Source organism: Panulirus ornatus, chromosome 1 (genome assembly GCF_036320965.1).
Source record: "Panulirus ornatus isolate Po-2019 chromosome 1, ASM3632096v1, whole genome shotgun sequence".
Classification (NCBI taxonomy): domain Eukaryota; kingdom Metazoa; phylum Arthropoda; class Malacostraca; order Decapoda; family Palinuridae; genus Panulirus; species Panulirus ornatus.
The window spans coordinates 19,241,983-19,260,344 of NC_092224.1; the positions used below are offsets into that span (position 1 = coordinate 19,241,983).

Genomic DNA, 18,362 nt, shown 5'->3' on the forward strand with positions numbered 1-18,362 from the left:
TAAGTAATGAAAGGGTAAGAGAGATATGTGGTAATAAAAAGAGTGTGGTTGAGAGAGCAGAAGAGGGTTTATTGAAATGTTTTGGACACATAGAGAGAATGAGTGAGGAAAGATTGATAAAAAGGATATATGTGTCAGAGGTGGAGGGAACAAGGAGAAGCGGGAAACCAAATTGGAGGTGGAAGGATGGAGTGAAAAAGATTTTGAGCGATCACAGCCTAAAACATGCGGGAGGATGAGATACATGCAAGGAATAGAGTGAATTTGAACGATTTGGTATATAGGGGTCGACATGCTGTCAGTGGACTGAACTAAGGCATGTGAAGCATCTGGGGTAAACCACAGAAAGGTCTATGGGGTCTGGATGTGGATAGGGAGCTGTGGTTTTGGTGCATTACACATGAAAGCTAGAGACTAAGTGTGAACGAATGTGGCATTTCTTTGTCTATTTTCCTGGCACTACCGCTTCCATGGTTCCATCCGCTGCCAGATCCACTCCCAGATATCTAAAACACTTCACTTCCTCCAGTTTTTCTCCATTCAAACTCACCGCCCAATTGACTTGACCCTCAACCCTACTGTACCTAATATATATACTGTACCTAATATATATATATATATATATATATATATATATATATATATATATATATATATATATATATATATACATATATATATATATATATATATGGGCTCCTTCTTCTGTTTCCCATTTTAGAAAGTTAAAAATACAAGGAGGGGAGGATTTCTGGCCCCCCGCTCCTGTCCCTTCTAGTCGCCTTCTACGACACGCGAGGAATGCGTGGGAAGTATTCTTTCACCCCTATCCCCAGGGATAATATATATATATATATATATATATATATATATATATATATATATATATATATATATATACATACACATACATATGCACATATACACACATACATATGCACATATACACACATACATATATACATACATATGAAAAATGTAAGAAATAATTTAGAAAACTGAAACTTGTAGCTTGAAATGAAATGAAAAATGAATGTCACATAATGGTTCAACCTCTGGCTATGGAAAGGGAAATGTATAATTTATTTACACAAACGTCAATAGTAGTTTTCATCAATTTAACCACTGTATCATACTACCTGGTCCACTTCTCTTATCATGAAACAGGAATATTGGCTTATGATGTTTCTCAATTGTCTTCATTACACAAAGTACAACCATATCTTGTATACATGAGGGTAGGTAGTTGGTCATCCGCCATAATAAAGCCTTGACAGACCAAAAATTTACCTGGACCTCAACTTTTCCAGTACATTTATGAAAAGCACCTTTTTGCTTTCCATCTCTATCACTTTGAAAAAAAAAAAAACTCCCTTTGTTCACATTTCAATGAAAGAATAAGCTTCCATGTCTAAGCTACATTTTTTTCCAATTTCACTATTTTCTTGTCAGAGCACCATGTATGAACTATCACTCCAGTAACAGTGTTATACATGTGTATGGGGGTGGGTTGGGCCATTTCTTTCGTCTGTTTCCTTGCGCTAGCTCGCAAACGCAGGAGACAGCGAAAAAAAAAAAAAAAAATATGGGCATGAGAAGAAAGATCATGAGAGGCAAGTGTTTTGGGAGCAGCTGAATGAGTGTGTTAGTGGTTTTGATGCATGAGACCGGGTTATAGTGATGGATGATTTGAATGCAAAGGTGAGTAATGTGGCAGTTGAGGGAATAATTGGTATACATGGGGTGTTCAGTGTTGTAAATGGAAATGGTGAAGAGCTTGTAGATTTATGTGCTGAAAAATGACTAGTGATTGGGAATACCTGGTTTAAAAAGCGAGATATACATAAGTATACGCATGTAAGTAGGAGAGATGGCCAGAGAGCGTTATTGGATTACGTGTTAATTGACAGGCGTGCGAAAGAGAGACTTTTGGATGTTAATGTGCTGAGAGGTGCAACTGGAGGGATGTCTGATCATTATCTTGTGGAGGCTAAGGTGAAGATTTGTATGGGTTTTCAGAAAAGAAGAGTGAATGTTGGGGTGAAGAGGGTGGTGAGAGTAAGTGAGCTTGGGAAGGAGACTTGTGTGAGGAAGTACCAGGAGAGACTGAGTACAGAATGGAAAAAGGTGAGAACAATGGAAGTAAGGGGAGTGGGGGAGGAATGGGATGTATTTAGGGAATCAGTGATGGATTGCGCAAAAGATGCTTGTGGCATGGGAAGAGTGGGAGGTGGGTTGATTAGAAAGGGTAGTGAGTGGTGGGATGAAGAAGTAAGATTATTAGTGAAAGAGAAGAGAGAGGCATTTGGACGATTTTTGCAGGGAAAGAATGCAATTGAGTGGGAGATGTATAAAAGAAAGACACAGGAGGTCAAGAGAAAGGTGCAAGAGGTGAAAAAGAGGGCAAATGAGAGTTGGGGTGAGAGAGTATCATTAAATTTTAGGGAGAATAAAAAGATGTTCTGGAAGGAGGTAAATAAAGTGCGTAAGACAAGGGAGCAAATGGGAACTTCAGTGAAGGGCGCAAATGGGGAGGTGATAACAAGCAGTGGTGATGTGAGAAGGAGATGGAGTGAGTATTTTGAAGGTTTCTTGAATGTGTTTGATGATAGAGTGGCAGATATAGGGTGTTTTGGTCGAGGTGGTGTGGAAAGTGAGAGGGTTAGGGAAAATGATTTGGTAAACAGAGAAGAGGTAGTAAAAGCTTTGCGGAAGATGAAAGCCGGCAAGGCAACAGGTTTAGATGGTATTGCAGTGGAATTTATTAAAAAAGGGGGTGACTGTATTATTGACTGGTTGGTAAGGTTATTTAATGTATGTATGACTCATGGTGAGGTGCCTGAGGATTGGTGGAATGCGTGCATAGTGCCATTGTACAAAGGTAAAGGGGATAAGAGTGAGTGCTCAAATTACAGAGGTATAAGTTTGTTGAGTATTCCTGGTAAATTATATGGGAGGGTATTGATTGAGAGGGTGAAGGCATGTACAGAGCATCAGATTGGGGAAGAGCAGTGTGGTTTCAGAAGTGGTAGAGGATGTGTGGATCAGGTGTTTGCTTTGAAGAATGTATGTGAGAAATACTTAGAAAAACAAATGGATTTGTATGTAGCATTTATGGATCTGGAGAAGGCATATGATAGAGTTGATAGAGATGCTCTGTGGAAGGTATTAAGAATATATGGTGTGGGAGGCAAGTTGTTAGAAGCAGTGAAAAGTTTTTATCGAGGATTTAAGGCATGTGTACGTGTAGGAAGAGAGGAAAGTGATTGGTTCTCAGTGAATGTAGGTTTGCGGCAGGGGTGTGTGATGTCTCCATGGTTGTTTAATTTGTTTATGGATGGGGTTGTTAGGTAGGTGAATGCAAGAGTTTTGGAAAGAGGGGCAAGTATGAAGTCTGTTGTGGATGAGAGAGCTTGGGAAGTGAGTCAGTTGTTGTTCGCTGATGATACAGCGCTGGTGGCTGATTCATGTGAGAAACTGCAGAAGCTGGTGACTGAGTTTGGTAAAGTGTGTGAAAGAAGAAAGTTAAGAGCAAATGTGAATAAGAGCAAGGTTATTAGGTACAGTAGGGTTGAGGGTCAAGTCAATTGGGAGGTAAGTTTGAATGGAGAAAAACTGGAGGAAGTAAAGTGTTTTAGATATCTGGGAGTGGATCTGGCAGCGGATGGAACCATGGAAGCAGAAGTGGGTCATTGGGTGGGGGAGGGGGCGAAAATCCTGGGAGCCTTGAAAAATGTCTGGAAGTCGAGAGCATTATCTCGGAAAGCAAAAATGGGTATGTTTGAAGGAATAGTGGTTCCAGCAATGTTGTATGGTTGCGAGGCGTGGGCTATGGATAGAGTTGTGCGCAGGAGGGTGGATGTGCTGGAAATGAGATGTTTGAGGACAATGTGTGGTGTGAGGTGGTTTGATCGAGTAAGTAATGTAAGGGTAAGAGAGATGTGTGGAAATAAAAAGAGCGTGGTTGAGAGAGCAGAAGAGGGTGTTTTGAAATGGTTTGGGCACATGGAGAGAATGAGTGAGGAAAGATTGACCAAGAGGATATATGTGTCAGAGGTGGAGGGAACGAGGAGAAGTGGGAGACCAAATTGGAGGTGGAAAGATGGAGTGAAAAAGATTTTGTGTGATCGGGGCCTGAACATGCAGGAGGGTGAAAGGCGTGCAAGGAATAGAGTGAATTGGATCAATGTGGTATACAGGGGTTGACGTGCTGTCAGTGGATTGAATCAGGACATGTGAAGCGTCTGGGGCAAACCATGGAAAGCTGTGTAGGTATGTATATTTGCGTGTGTGGACGTGTATGTATATACATGTGTATGGGGGTGGGTTGGGCCATTTCTTTCGTCTGTTTCCTTGCGCTACCTCGCAAACGCGGGAGACAGCGACAAAAAATATATATATATATATATATATATATATATATATATATATATATATATATATATATATATATATATATGTATATATGCATATGTTGAGATGTATAGGTATGTATATGTGCGTGTGTGGTCATGTATGTATATACATGTGTATGTGGATGGGTTGGACCATTCTTTGATCTGTTTCCTTGCACTACCTCTAATGCAGGAGACGTTGACAAAGTATAATAAATAAATAAAATAATGTATATGGTGATATGAATATATATAGGCGTTTATGTATCTATGTGTGTATATGATTGGATGAGCCATTTTTCATCTGTTTCCTGGTGCATTCTTGCTGAAGCGGGAAACGGTGATGTATTTTGGGAAGCAGTGATGGTTTGCGCAAAAGATGCCTTTGGCATAAGAAAGGTGGGACATGAGCAGATTAAAAAGGGTAGTGAGTGGTGTGATGAAGAACTAAGTTTGTTAGTGAAAGAGAAGATAGAGGCATTTGGATGATTTTTGCAGGGAAATAGTGCATATGACTGTGAGATGTATAAAAGAAAGAGGCAAGAGGTCAAGAGAAAAGTGTAACAGGTGAAAAACGGCAAATGAGAGTTGGGGTGGGAGAGTATCATTAAATTTTAGGGAGAATAAAAAGACGTTTTGGAAGGGGGTAAATAAAGTGCGTAAGACGAGAACGAATAGGAACATCGGTGAAGGGCGCAAATGGGGAGATAATAACAAGTAGAGGTGATGTGAGAAGGAGATAGTGTGAGTATTTTGAAGGTTTGTTGAATGTGTTTGATGGGAGATATAGGGCGTTTTGGTCGAGGTGGTGTGTGAAGTGAGAGGGTCAGGGAGAATGATTTGGTAAACAGAGGAGAGGTAGTGAAAGCTTTGGGGAAGATGAAAGCCGGCAAAGTGGAGGGTTTGGATGGTATTGCAGTGGAATCTATTAAAAAAAGGGGGTGACTGTTGTTGACTGGTTGGTGAGGATATTCATTGTATGTATGGTTCATGGTGAAGTATCTGAGGATTGGCGTAATGCTTTCATAGTGCCATTGTACAAAGGCAAAGGGGATAAAAGTGAGTGTTCAAATTACAGAGGTATAAGTTTGTTGAGTATTCCTGGTAAATTATATGGGAGGGTATTGATTGAGAGGGTCAAGGCATGTAAAGAGCATCAGATTGGGGAAGAGCAGTGTGGTTTCAGAAGTGGTAGAGGATGTGTGGATCAGGTATTTGCTTTGAAGAATGTAATTGAGAAGTACTTAGAAAACAGATGAATTTGTTTGTAGCATATATGGATCTGGAGAAGGCATATGATAAGAGATGCTTTGTGGAAGGTATTAAGAGTATATGGTGTGGGAGTCAAGTTGCTAGAAGCAGTGAAAAGTTTTTATCGAAGGTGTAAGGTATATGTACGAGTAGGAAGAGAGGAAAGTGATTGGTTCCCAGTGAATGTCAGTTTACGGCAGGAGTGCGTGATTTCTCCATGGTTGTTTAATTTGTTTATGGATGGGGTTGTTAGGGAAGTGAATGCCAGAGTTTTGGAGAGACAGGCAAGTATGCAGTCTGTTGTGTGTGAGGGGGCTTGGGAAGTGAGCTGGTTGTTGTTTGCTGATGATACAGCACTGGTGGCTGATTCTGGTGAAAAACGGTAGAAGTTGGTGACTGAGTTTGGTAAAGTGTGTGAAAGAAAGCTGAGAGTAAATGTGAATAAGAGCAAGGTTATTAGGTTCGTTAGGGTTGAGGGGCAAGTAAATTGGGAGGTAAGTTTTGAATGGAGAAAAACTGGGGGAAGTGAAGTGTTTTAGATACCTGGGAGTGGATTTGGCAGCAGATGGAACCATGGAAGGGGAAGTGAGTCACGGGGGGAAGGCAGCGAAGGTTCTGGAAGGGTTAAAGAATGTGTGGAGGGTGAGAACATTATCTTGGAAAGCAAAAATGGGTATGTTTGAAGGATTAGATGTTCCAACAGTTTTATATGGTTGTGAGGCATGGGCTATAGATAGGATTGATGTGTTGGATATGAAATGTTTTAGGACATATTGTGGTGTGAGGTGGTTCAATTGAGTAAGTAATGAAAGGGTAAGAGGGGGTGTGTGGTAATAAGAAGAGTGTGGTTGAGAGAGCAGAAGAGGGTGTATTGAAATGGTTTGGTCGCATGGAGAGAATGAGTGAGGAAAGATTGACAGAGAGGATATATATGTGTCGGAGATGGAGGGAACAAGAAGTGGGAGACCAAATTGGAGGTGGAAGGATGGGGTCAAAAAGATTTTGAGCAATCTGGTCCTGAATGTACAGGAGGGTGAAAGGCATGCAAGGATTAGAGTGAATTGGAACGATGTGGTATACCGGGATCGAAGTGCTGTCAGTGGATTGAACCATTGCATGTGAAGCATCTAGGGTAAACCATGGAAAGTTCTGTGGGGCCTGGATGTGGAAAGGGAGCTGGGGTTTCGGTGCATTATTACATGATAGCTAGAGACTGAGTGTGAACGAATGTGGCCTTTGTTGTCTTTTCCTAGCGCTACCTTATGCACATGAGGGGGAAGGGGGTTGTTATTTTATGTGTGGCGGGGTGGCGATGGGAATGAATAGAGGTAGACTGTATGCATTATGTACATGTGTATATATGTATATGTCTGTGTGTGTATTCATATGTTTACGTTGAGATGTATAGGTATGTATATTTGCATGTGTGGACGTGTATGTATATACATGTGTATGTGGGTGGGTTGGGCCATTCTTTTGTCTGTTTCCTTGCGCTACCTTGCTAACGTAGGAGACAGCGGCAAAGCAAAATAAATAAATGAATAAATATATATGTATCCCTGGGGATAGGGAAGAAAAAATCCTTCACACATATTTCTTTTATGTCGTAAAAGGCAACTAAAAAGGGGTGCTGGAAATTCTCCCCTCTACGCGTTTACTTTTCCAAGAGAAGGAACAGAGAAGGTGGCCAAGCAAGGATTTTCCCCTCTGAGGCTCAGTCTTCCATTCTTAAAGCTATCTTGATAATGCTGTGGTTAGATTTTCATGATTTACAGCTAATAGTGCTAGCCACAGCTTATGAGTCTCTAGGTCAGCAAGCTTGGTGGGATTAAGTAAATGATCTTGAATTATTTGTTTTATACAATAGAATTATTGATGGATTCTTGATGGAGCACTGACCATGCATTGCTCCAGATGCTATAGAAGATGATCTAGTAAATTTCTTTAGGTACATTTTCACTCACACATCTGCCTCTTTCCTTTTTCACTTCCTCCTGATACTTGAACAAAACTCCTTGCCTTCCTCAGCAGTGCCTGAGGAACAGGGTCCTCAATCTTCCCAACGATGTATGAGGGACAAGGTTCCTCACCTCCCCCACTAGTACCTCAGGAATGAGGCTTCTCACCTTTCCCACCAGAACCTGAGTAAAAAGGCTCCTCCCTTCCCTCAGCAGTACCTGAAGAACAAGGTTCCACACCTTCCTCACCAGTATCTGAGGAACAGTGCTCCTCGCTTCACCACTCATCAGTATCTGAGGGACAAGGCTCTTCACCTCTCCTAGTAGTACTTAGGGAACAAGGCTTCTTGCCCCCTCACCAGTATATGAAGAACAGTGCTTCTCCCATTGTATCTGAGGAATAAGGCTCCTCGCATCCCCCAACAGAGGTCTTCAACCCTTCTACTAATACCTGAAGAAAAAGGTTCCTTGCCTTCCATATCAGTACCTAGAGAACAAGGTTTTTTGCCTCCCCCACCAATACATGAGGAATAGATCTCGCTTCCCTCACCAGTACCTGAGGAACAAGGCACCTCACCTCCCCCACCAGTACCTGAGGAGAGTGGGTCTTTGTCTCCCACCAGCACCTGAGGAATAGGTCTTGTTGCTTCCCTGACCAGTACCTGAGGAAGTACAGGGCTCCTCTCCTCCCCCATCAGCACCTGAGGAACAAGGCTCCCTGCTTCCCCCTTTATGATTTGGTAATGATGTACTGTAAGGACCTGGATATCATGAACAAAATGTGTGACAAGTTCTCTGCAGAAGGTTTGAGGACAAACTACTAGTGACTTTGAGTCAAGCATTACACACCAGTCATATCATGTATGTATTGTTGATGCATTATGTATGATGTATAGTGTTTGTTAAAGCAGTGTTGGAAAAGTTTTTGTGTAAATGTTGGCTTCAGAAGTGAACCAGTGGCTTCCCTTTATATGCGTTGTACTAGAATTTGTGATCTGATCATTTGCAGAGGATTCTGGTACCTAACCTGTGAATTGTAGCAACTTGGCCTTATTAAGCTTGCCAAATGATCTGCATTTTCAATATTCCCCCTTTCAGTAAGCATGGTTAGATTGATGGATTTATTGTAATCCAGAACTGGGAGTCAGTTTTGATCTCAGATTTACTTGAAAATTATCTTTTTTATTGTTTGACTTCCTCTTTTTTAAGGTCTGTTTTATTACTTAGATGGGTAGTAGGCTTATGCCTCTGCAACACTTAAGTGTTTAGATACAAGATGTGCACTGAAAAAATATTCCCTTTGCATTTTAGTCTCATTTATTGTACTGCTACTTATTCTTTGATTCTCACCTTCAAGGATGTGTCCTATTTGTGCTGCATAGAACTTGAAGGACCGAAGAAGCCTGTCATAGCTGGAATGTCCAGGATGATAGAGCCAACAAGTCTAGCCGCTCTCACTGACTCACAGTTCCAGTTTGGTCAAAAGTGGATATCTGTGACACTCTTCCAGCCTGGGAGGTAAACAATGTTGACTGATTAACAAATAGTTTATGTTAGTAGTACATTTGTTGTTCAAAAATGTACTGTGTAGATTATGGTTATTATTCATTACATAATTTTTCATCAAAATCTACAGTGCTTGTGTTTGTCAGTCTCGTTAGAATCAAACATTGTTAGGAGCTGTTCTACTTTTAGTTGTCATTTAATTGTTTCATGTATTGAAAATAGATACAGCAGTATTTTTACTTGTGTAATTGCAGATGTTTGCATATTCATTTGTTTGTGTGCTCTCATAAGTGTTGAGTCTCCCCCAATCTGCTATCCCTTGTATCAGTCAGACAGTCTCTTTTAGCATAGGGGACAGTATTATTGAATGAGTAACTCTGCTTTTACTTTCCTTTTGTGTTTTCAAAATTTTGACTTACGACAAAGGTAAAAACCCAAATCTATTGTTTGTTGAACTCATATGAAAACAAATAGTTTTTGTAGTAAAGATTTTCAACACAGGTGTATAAGAAACTGATTGTTCCAGACAAGATTGATTGTTCCAGACAAGATAACAGGATTTTCACTTTCTGAATGAATCTGCAACAGGAAAGCCTTTTGTATTCTCTTAGTTGAAAATTTTCAAGAAGAAAGTTTCTTAAAGAAAATGTACGAAGAAAGGAGTTAAGGATTTATAGGATGTTGGAGAAGTGGTTACAGTTAAAATATGCATCATATGTGAAAGAGAATGTGGAACATGTGCATAGTATGGAAGGAATGCAGTGAGTTTGAAACTACGGAAAATAATTTCTAAAATGAATTGTGCAGTTTTGACTGATGTTTTATACTGTATGTAGGAAACGCAGTGGGAGTAGACTTTTCATGTGGACATGACATAATTATTGCACCATCAAGAAAGGGTAAGGTACTGATAATGAACAGAGATTATAGACAAGTTGTTTTGCTAATCGTAGGAGAGAGACTGTAGACTAAGATGGTGAAAAAGACAGTTGAGATTACATGCTTTTTTATACTCTGCAGGGAACAGGGAACAATTAGAGAGGCTTGCAACTGAATAGATAAGTTTTGAATATGTAGAGTCTTTGCTTGGAAGAGAGCCATTGTTGAAGGGAAAAGATGATAAAAGAGGTCTGGGCCATTGTCAGAAGGTAAGAATATTTAGAATGGTTTATGCTTGAATTAGGGTCCAATATGAATGTCTCGTTATCATTACTCCTCATTATCTGTAACTGATTATGGTATAGGTAGGATATTGTAAGAAAATAATGGGAAAGGTAGATAGATTAAGGAAAGAAATGTCAAAGGTTGAAGCTTCAGCATACAGGTGACTGAAATGGGTAGGATTATACATAAAAGTTGTTTTGGCTTTAAATGAAATTTGAAGGGTTAAGAATGCGATGATTTTTTTTCTATTAGCAGAAAGTGGAGTTTTTTAAGATTTCATCTTTGGATACATATACGCCTTAACTTGCGGTCTTTCAACTTAAGTTGTTTTGGATTTAAGACACTTTAGAGTGCATTCTGTCAACTTTTAACAGGTATGCTTCAATTCGTAACAGGTTGAGAAAGGATGTGCTACATGTTAGAGTTGTGAGAGGATTCTTTAGAGTTTGACCATTTCAAGGTTCTTGTGGGGTGATGATTGGGGTGAAGTCGAGATGTGATGTAGGAAGAATGGAGAAGTAAAAGAGTTGGCTTGTAAGAAGGTGAATCTGAAAGAATGCAAGTAGGAGTATGAAAGGAGGATGACCGAAAGTTTAGATGGAAGTGTAGTAAAGGTAGGAATGCAGTCATGTGTGAATGAAGTGTTTAGAAAGCTTAGAGAAAGAATGTTGAAGATTGTAGTTGGTACAACGTTGTTACATGTAAGAATGAAAAAGGTAATGCATGGTAGATGGATGAGATTAAAAATGCAGTGGAAGAGAAGAGAAAGGCATGTAGTAGATTGCTGCAAAAGAATGTACCAATGGAATTTGAGGAAAGGAGGAGGGAAGAATACAAGATTTATAAGTGGAATGCTAAGAAGCTGATAGAGTAAAGCAAAGTGAGAGTAGATGAAGATTTTGTAAGAAACTTCAGTGAAAAGTTCAGGGAAGATATGAAATTGTACTATAAGGAGGTGAAAAAGGAAGGAGATGGTTGCAAGAGTGGAAATGTTAATGTGAAAAGTAAGGAAGGGGAGTTGCTGAATCAAGAGGAGGAGGGAAAAGGAAGATGGAAAGAGTGTTTTGAAGAAGTGATGAATGTGGTAGAAAGTGAGGCAGCAGTTGTTACATACATGGGTATAGAGGATGGAAGGAAGAGGATACAAGCGCAAGAGTCTTTAGTAAGAATGGAGTTTAAAAGGGTGATAGTGAGGTTGAAGGTAGGAAAAGCACCTGGAGTGGATGGAATTGCAGCTGAAATGCTGAAGTATGGAAATGCCTCACTTTTCTCTTTCACTAACAACTTCTTTATTCCACCACTCACTACCCTCTCTTATCTGCTCACCTCCCACCTTTCACTTGACACATGCATCTCTTTCACATGCCATCACTGTTTCCCGAAATATTTCTCATTTCTCAACCACTCCCCTTATGTCATTTGCTCTCACCTTTTGCCGTTTTACACTCAAATCTCCTTTCCAAGCTCACTTACTCACACTACTCTCTTCTTCCTGACATTCTCTCTTCTTTTTTGGAAACCTTTGCAAAGCTTCACGTTCTCCTCCACTAGATAGTGATCAGACATCCCACCAGCTGCCCCACTCAGCACATTAACATCCAAAAGTATCTCTTTTACACACCTGTCAATTAATACTTAATTTGATAATGCCCTTTGACCATCTCTCCTACTCACATACATATACTTTTGTATATATATCTATCCCTGGGGATAGGGGAGAAAGAATACTTCCCATGCATTCCTCACGTGTCATAGAAGGCGACTAAAGGGGACGGGAGCGGGGGCTGGAAACCCTCCCCTCCTTGTATTTTAACTTTCTAAGATGGGAAACAGAAGGAGTCACGCGGGGAGTGCTCATCCTCCTCGAAGGCTCAGATTGGGGTGTCTAAATGTGTTTGGATGTAACCAAGATGAGAAAAAAGGAGATATAGGTAGTATGTTTGAGGAAAGGAACCTGGATGTTTATGCTCTGAGTGAAATGAAGCTCAAGGGTGAAGAGGAAGAGTGGTTTGGGAATGTCTTAGGAGTAAAGTCAGGGGTTAGTGAGAGGACAAGAGCAGGGGAAGGAGTAGCACTACTACTGAAACAGGAGTGGTGGGAGTATGTGATAGAGTGTAAAGAAGTAAACTCTAGATTGATATGGGTAAAACTGAAAGTTGATGGAGAGAGATGGGTGATTATTGGTGCATATGCACTTGGGTATGAGAAGAAAGATCATGAGAGGCAAGTGTTTTGGGAGCAGCTGAGTGAGTGTGTTAGTAGTTTTGATGCACGAGACCGGATTATAGTGATGGGTGATTTGAATGCAAAGGTGAGTAATGTGGCAGTTAAGGGAATAATTGGTATACATGGGGTGTTCAGTGTTGTAAATGAACATGGTGAAGAGCTTGTAGATTTATGTGCTGAAAAAGGACGGGTGATTGGGAATAGCTGATTTAAAAAGAGAGATATACATGAATATCCGTATGTAAGTAGGAGAGATGGCCAGAGTGCATTATTGGATTACGTGTTAATTGATAGGTGCACAAAAGAGAGACTTTTGGATGTTAATGTGCTGAGAGGTACAACTGGAGGGATGTCTGATCATTATCTTGTGGAGGGGAAGGTGAAGATTTGTAGAGGTTTTCAGAATAGAAGAGAGAATGTTGGGGTGAAAAGAGTGATGAGAGTAAGTGAGGTTGGGAAGGAGACTTGTGTGAGGAAGTAGCAGGAGAGACTGAGTACAGAATGGAAAAAGGTGAGAACAAAGGAGGTAAGGGGAGTGGGGGAGGAATGGGATGTATTTAGGGAAGCAGTGATGGCTTGCACAAAAGATGCTTGTGGCATGAGAAGTGTGGGAGGTGTGCAGATTAGAAATAGTGAGTGGTGGGATGAAGAAGTAAGAGTATTAGTGAAAGAGAAGAGAGAGGCATTTAGACGATTTTTGCAGGGAAATAATATAAATGAGTGGGAGATGTATAAAAGAAAGAGGCAGGAGATCAAGAGAAAGGTGCAAGAGGGCAATAAGAGTTGGGGTGAGAGAGTATCATTAAATTTTAGGGAGAATGAAAAGATGTTTTGGAAGGAGGTAAATAAAGTGCATAAGACAAGGGAACAAATGGGAACTTCAGCGAAGGGGGCTCATGGGGAGGTGACAAGTAGTGGTGATGTGAGAAAGAGATGGAGTGAGTATTTTGAAGGTTTGTTGAATGTTTTTGATGATAGAGTGGCAGATATAGGGTGTTTTGGTCAAGGTGGTGTGCAAAGTGAGAGGGTTAGGGAAAATGCTTTGGTAAACAGAGAAGAGGTAGTAAAAGCTTTGCGGAAGATGAAAGCCGGCAAGGCAGCGGGTTTGGATGGTATTGCAGTGGAATTTATTATAAAAGGGGGTGACTGTATTGTTGACTAGTTGGTAAGGTTATTTAATGTATGTATGACTCATGGTGATGTGCCTGAGGATTGGTGGAATGCTTGCATAGTGCCATTATACAAAGGCAAAGGGGATAAAAGTGAGTGCTCAAATTACAGAGGTATAAGTTTGTTGAGTATCCCTGGTGAATTATATGGGAGGGTATTGATTGAGAGGGTGAAGGCATGTTCAGAGCATCAGAGTGGGGAAGAGTAGTGTGGTTTCAGAAGTGGTAGAGGATGTGTGGATCAGGTGTTTGCTTTGAAGAATGTATGCGAGAAATACTTAGAAAAGCAAATGGATTTGTATGTAGCATTTATGGATCTGGAGAAGGCATATGACAGAGTTGATAGAGATGCTCTATGGAAGGTATTAAGAATATATGGTGTGGCAGGGAAGTTGTTAGAAGCAGTGAAAAGTTTTTATCGCGGATGTAAGGCATGTGTACGTGTAGGAAGAGAAGAAAGTGATTGGTTCTCAGTGAATGTTGGTTTGTGGCAGGCGTGTGTGATGTCTCCATGGTTGTTTAATTTGTTTATGGATGGGGTTGTTAGGGAGGTGAATGCAAGAGTTTTGGAAAGAGGGGCAAGTATGCAGTCTGTTGTGGGTGAAAGAGCTTGGGAAGCGAGTCAGTTGTTGTTCGCTGATGATACAGCGCTGGTGGCTGATTCATGTGAGAAACTGCAGAAGCTGGTGACTGAGCTTGGTAAAGTGCGTGAGAAAAGAAAGCTGAAAGTAAATGTGAATAAGAGCAAGGGTATTAGGTACAGTAGTGTTGAGAGACAAGTCAACTGGGAGGTAAGTTTGAATGGAGAAAAACTGGTGGAAGTGAAGTGTTTTAGATATCTGGGAGTGGATTTGGCAGTGGATGGAACCATGGAAGCGGAAGTGATTCATAGGGTGGGGGAGGGGGCGAAAGTTCTGGGAGCGTTGAATAATGTGTGGAAGTCGAGAACATTATCTCGGAAAGCAAAAATGGGTATGTTTGAAGGAATAGTCGTTCCAACAATGTTATATGGTTGCGAGGCATGGGCTATGGATAGAGTTGTGCAGAGGAGGGTGGATGTGCATGAAATGAGATGTTTGAGAACAATGTTTGGTGTGAGGTGGTTTGATCGAGTAAGTAATAATAGGGTAAGAGAGATGTGTGTGGTAATAAAAAGAGTGTGGTTGAGAGAGCAGAAGAGGGTGTTTTGAAATGGTTTGGTCACTTGGAGAGAATGAGTGAGGAAAGATTGACTAAGAGGATATATGTGTCAGAGATGGAGGGAATGAGGAGAAGTGGGAGACCAAATTGGAGGTGGAAAGATGGAGTGAAAAAGATTTTGAGTGATTGGGGCCTGAACATGCAGGAGGGTGAAAGGCGTGCAAGGAATAGAGTGAATTGGAACGATGTGGTATACCGGGGTCGACGTGGTGTCAATGGATTGAACCAGGGCATGTGAAGCGTATGGGGTAAACCATGGAAAGTTCTGTGGGGCCTGGATGTGGAAAGGGAGCTGGGGTTTCGGTGCATTATTACATGACAGCTAGAGACTGAGTGTGAACGAATGTGGCCTTTGTTGTCTTTTTCTAGCACTACCTCGTGCACATGCGGGGGGAAGTGGTTGTTATTTCATATGTGGCGGGGTGGCGATGGGAATGAATAAAGGCAGACAGTATGAATTATGTACACATGAATATATGTATATGTCTGTGTGTGTATATATATGTATACGTTGAGATGTATAGGTATGTATATTTGTGTGTGTGGACGTGTATGTATGTACATGTGTATGTGAGTGGGTTGGGCCATTCTTTTGTCTGTTTCCTTGCGCTACCTCGCTAACGCAGGAGGCAGCGACAAAGCAAAATAAATAAATAAATAAATCTCCTTTTAAACCAGATATTCCCAATCGCCAGTCTTTTTCAGCATGTAAATCCACAAGCTCTTCACCATATCTGTTCACAACACTGAATACCCCATGTACACCAATTATCCTCAGTTGCCACATTACTCACGTTCGCATTTATATCACCCATCATTGATACCTGTTATTATGCACCAAAACTGCTGACACACTCACTCACTTTCAGTCAAAACACTTCTCATGACCAGGTGTATAAGTACCAATAATCAGCCATCTCTCTTCATCCACTTTCAGTTTTATCCACATCAATCTAGAATTTACTTCCTTACGCTCTATCACACACTCCATCATTTCCCAGCACCGCCCCCTGGGTCAGTGAGGTAGTGCCAGGAAACAGACAGAGAAAGGCCACATCCATTCACACTCATTCTCTAGCTGTCATGTGTAATGCACCGAAACTGCAGCTCCCTATCCTCATTCAGCATTTATCAGTTTCTTATTGATGTTCTTAGCTTGTCTAATGATTCTCCCATACTGCTCAGGTACATTACCTATAAGCTGGCCAAAGTTCATAGTTGGGGTAGAATGAAATTCAGGTGGAAATCAGTAGTGTAATTCATTTTAGGTATACAGTAACATTTTGTAAATCATGTAACATTCTCTGGTGTAAGAAAAGTACAGCATGGTCCAGGTTTATGTGCAGAATTCAAGAACAAGGAGAATAATATTGATCAGTGAGAGATGAATGCAGTAAGTTGCTACTATCTCTAACGACCAATGAAAGTTAGCCGCCTCAGGTCAGTGGGGCGTATTGCTATGGGATGTCACCAGTTCTCCATCTGCTATTGCTAGGACAGGTCATATGTCAAATACTGGGTAGCATCAGAAGATTGTCAATCTGCAGGAGAGATCCCCAAGTATAAACCTGCAGAGTGATGATCATCTGATGTTACCCAGTGCTTGACGTTTGACCTTTCTCAATGAGAGTAGACAGAGAACGGGTGGTCACATAGCAGTATATTCTGCTGACTTGAGGCAGTTATCTTACATTGGCCAGACAAGTGAGTAACTGCTCACTGCATTCATCTTTCATTGGTCCATAATTTTTCTCCTTATCCTTGACTTTTGTTGTAGAGTATTTGAATGTGCAAATTGAAGAGTAAGGAAGTAGAAATATCAGGAAATATACAGGAATGATGTATTTAATGTTTTTTTTTATTATTTCTTTTCACACAGACAACCATATGGTGCTGTTGGTGATGCAGACATTTTATGGCATCCTCCATCATCTTTCACATCTGAAACAAAATCAGAAGCCACAAAGGTCTGGATTTGGGTTCACCCCTCTGCTCATAATCAGGTTTTAGAAGGTCTTGTAGAAGTTTTCCAGCTGGTCAAAATCCAAAATAGGTCTAAAATTATGTCTGGGAAAATGTTTGACACTAGCAGACTGGGAGAAGAAGATGCTGAAGTTAGTAGCAATGACAGAGACAAATGTAATGTACCAGAAAATAGTGAGGAAGAAGTAAGATTACAGCAAGATTTACATGGAACAGAAGTAATTAGGGGGTGCATCGAAACAAAACACTTGCAAAATGAAGAAATTCAGAAATCCACAGACCATGCCTGTGATGACCTTGGACAGGAAAAGAATAAAATGGAGAAAGATGGTGTTGATAATGTACATCAGCTTAAGATAAATAAACATGAAAATGTAAGGAATGTCAATGCAGTGAAACTTGAAATGAAAAATATTCCATTTGAGAGAACACCTAAGTATGCTAATACTAGTAACTTTATAACTGTAACATTGCTGAAAGACACATTGAATAGGTTTAAACTCACTGGACCCAAATCTTATGCTGTCTTAATGGCTGCTCTTAATCCAGCAAAAGTCACAACTACAGCTGAGGAAAGTCTGTCAAGTTCATGTGATGAGAGTCAGTATTTAAATCAGCCTTGGTGGAAACAATACTATCATAGTACAGAAAGTGTGTTGTGTCACCAGCAACAGGTAGACACCTGGAAAAAGATAGCATCAAGTCCTCTTCTGCCACGAGTCATCTTGCCATTGACAGTCAGGGATCCCAGAGTGACTCTACCACGCAAGAAGGTACCTATTTTGGCTGTTAAACCAGGTAAGAATATGTAAAATTTGGGGTTATTCACAGTGATAAGCAATTTTTCTTAATGGTTTTCATTTTTCAGTTAAGAGTGTAGCAGAGTACAGTTTAAGTTAGTGTTACTTTGGCATATATGATACAGCTCCTGTAGCACTTGCTGATCTGGCCACTTACCTCAGGCAAGCCTGTGTCATGAAGTTTGGTGATGTGTGTGCATCTTTGTGGGGAAAGTATAAGGCATTTTAGGGATGTATTCAGTACCTTCATTGTGAAACTTGTATCTTTGGCATGAAGGATCTTTTGATATGATGAAGTGATGTTTGTTATATTGGAGCTGTGGTTGGCATCCACTACACAGACTGAAAGGGCAACTCATCCACGTATGAGGAATGTAGTTTCGGATGGGTGTATGTCTGTGGTATTGTTTAAAACTGATTTGGGAAGGCAGTTGTTTTGTGCTAGATTTTTTTTTGATACAAGGAAATTCAAGCAGCAGCAGACCACTGGCTCCCTTCAAGGCTGTTTTTGAGAGAGGAAGAGATATGAAACTCACAGATCAGTGTAGTAAGAGTAAAAAGACATCTAAGATGAAAAAAATTTGTATACTTTCATGTAGCTAAGAATGCACAAATAATGTGTCATGGATTTGAAGCAAAAATGTTAGTGTCTTTTTTTTAAATGTACCCTTAGTACTTCTTTCAGCCTCTCTTATTGGTAAATCATTTTGA

General features: G+C 40.5%; 1 protein-coding gene across 17 annotated transcripts in view; it reads left to right on the top strand.

The window, feature by feature from the left end:
• The window catches only part of Pop1 (POP1 ribonuclease P/MRP subunit), a 139,699-nt gene that overhangs the window by 33,572 nt on the left and 87,765 nt on the right, over positions 1 to 18,362 (top strand). For all 17 annotated transcript variants that reach the window (XM_071684627.1, XM_071684535.1, XM_071684918.1 and 14 more), the window contains 2 exons: positions 8,961 to 9,121; positions 16,748 to 17,649. In XM_071684627.1, coding sequence (XP_071540728.1) covers positions 8,961 to 9,121; positions 16,748 to 17,649 — 1,063 coding nt within the window. The remainder of the gene's footprint in view (positions 1 to 8,960; positions 9,122 to 16,747; positions 17,650 to 18,362) is intronic.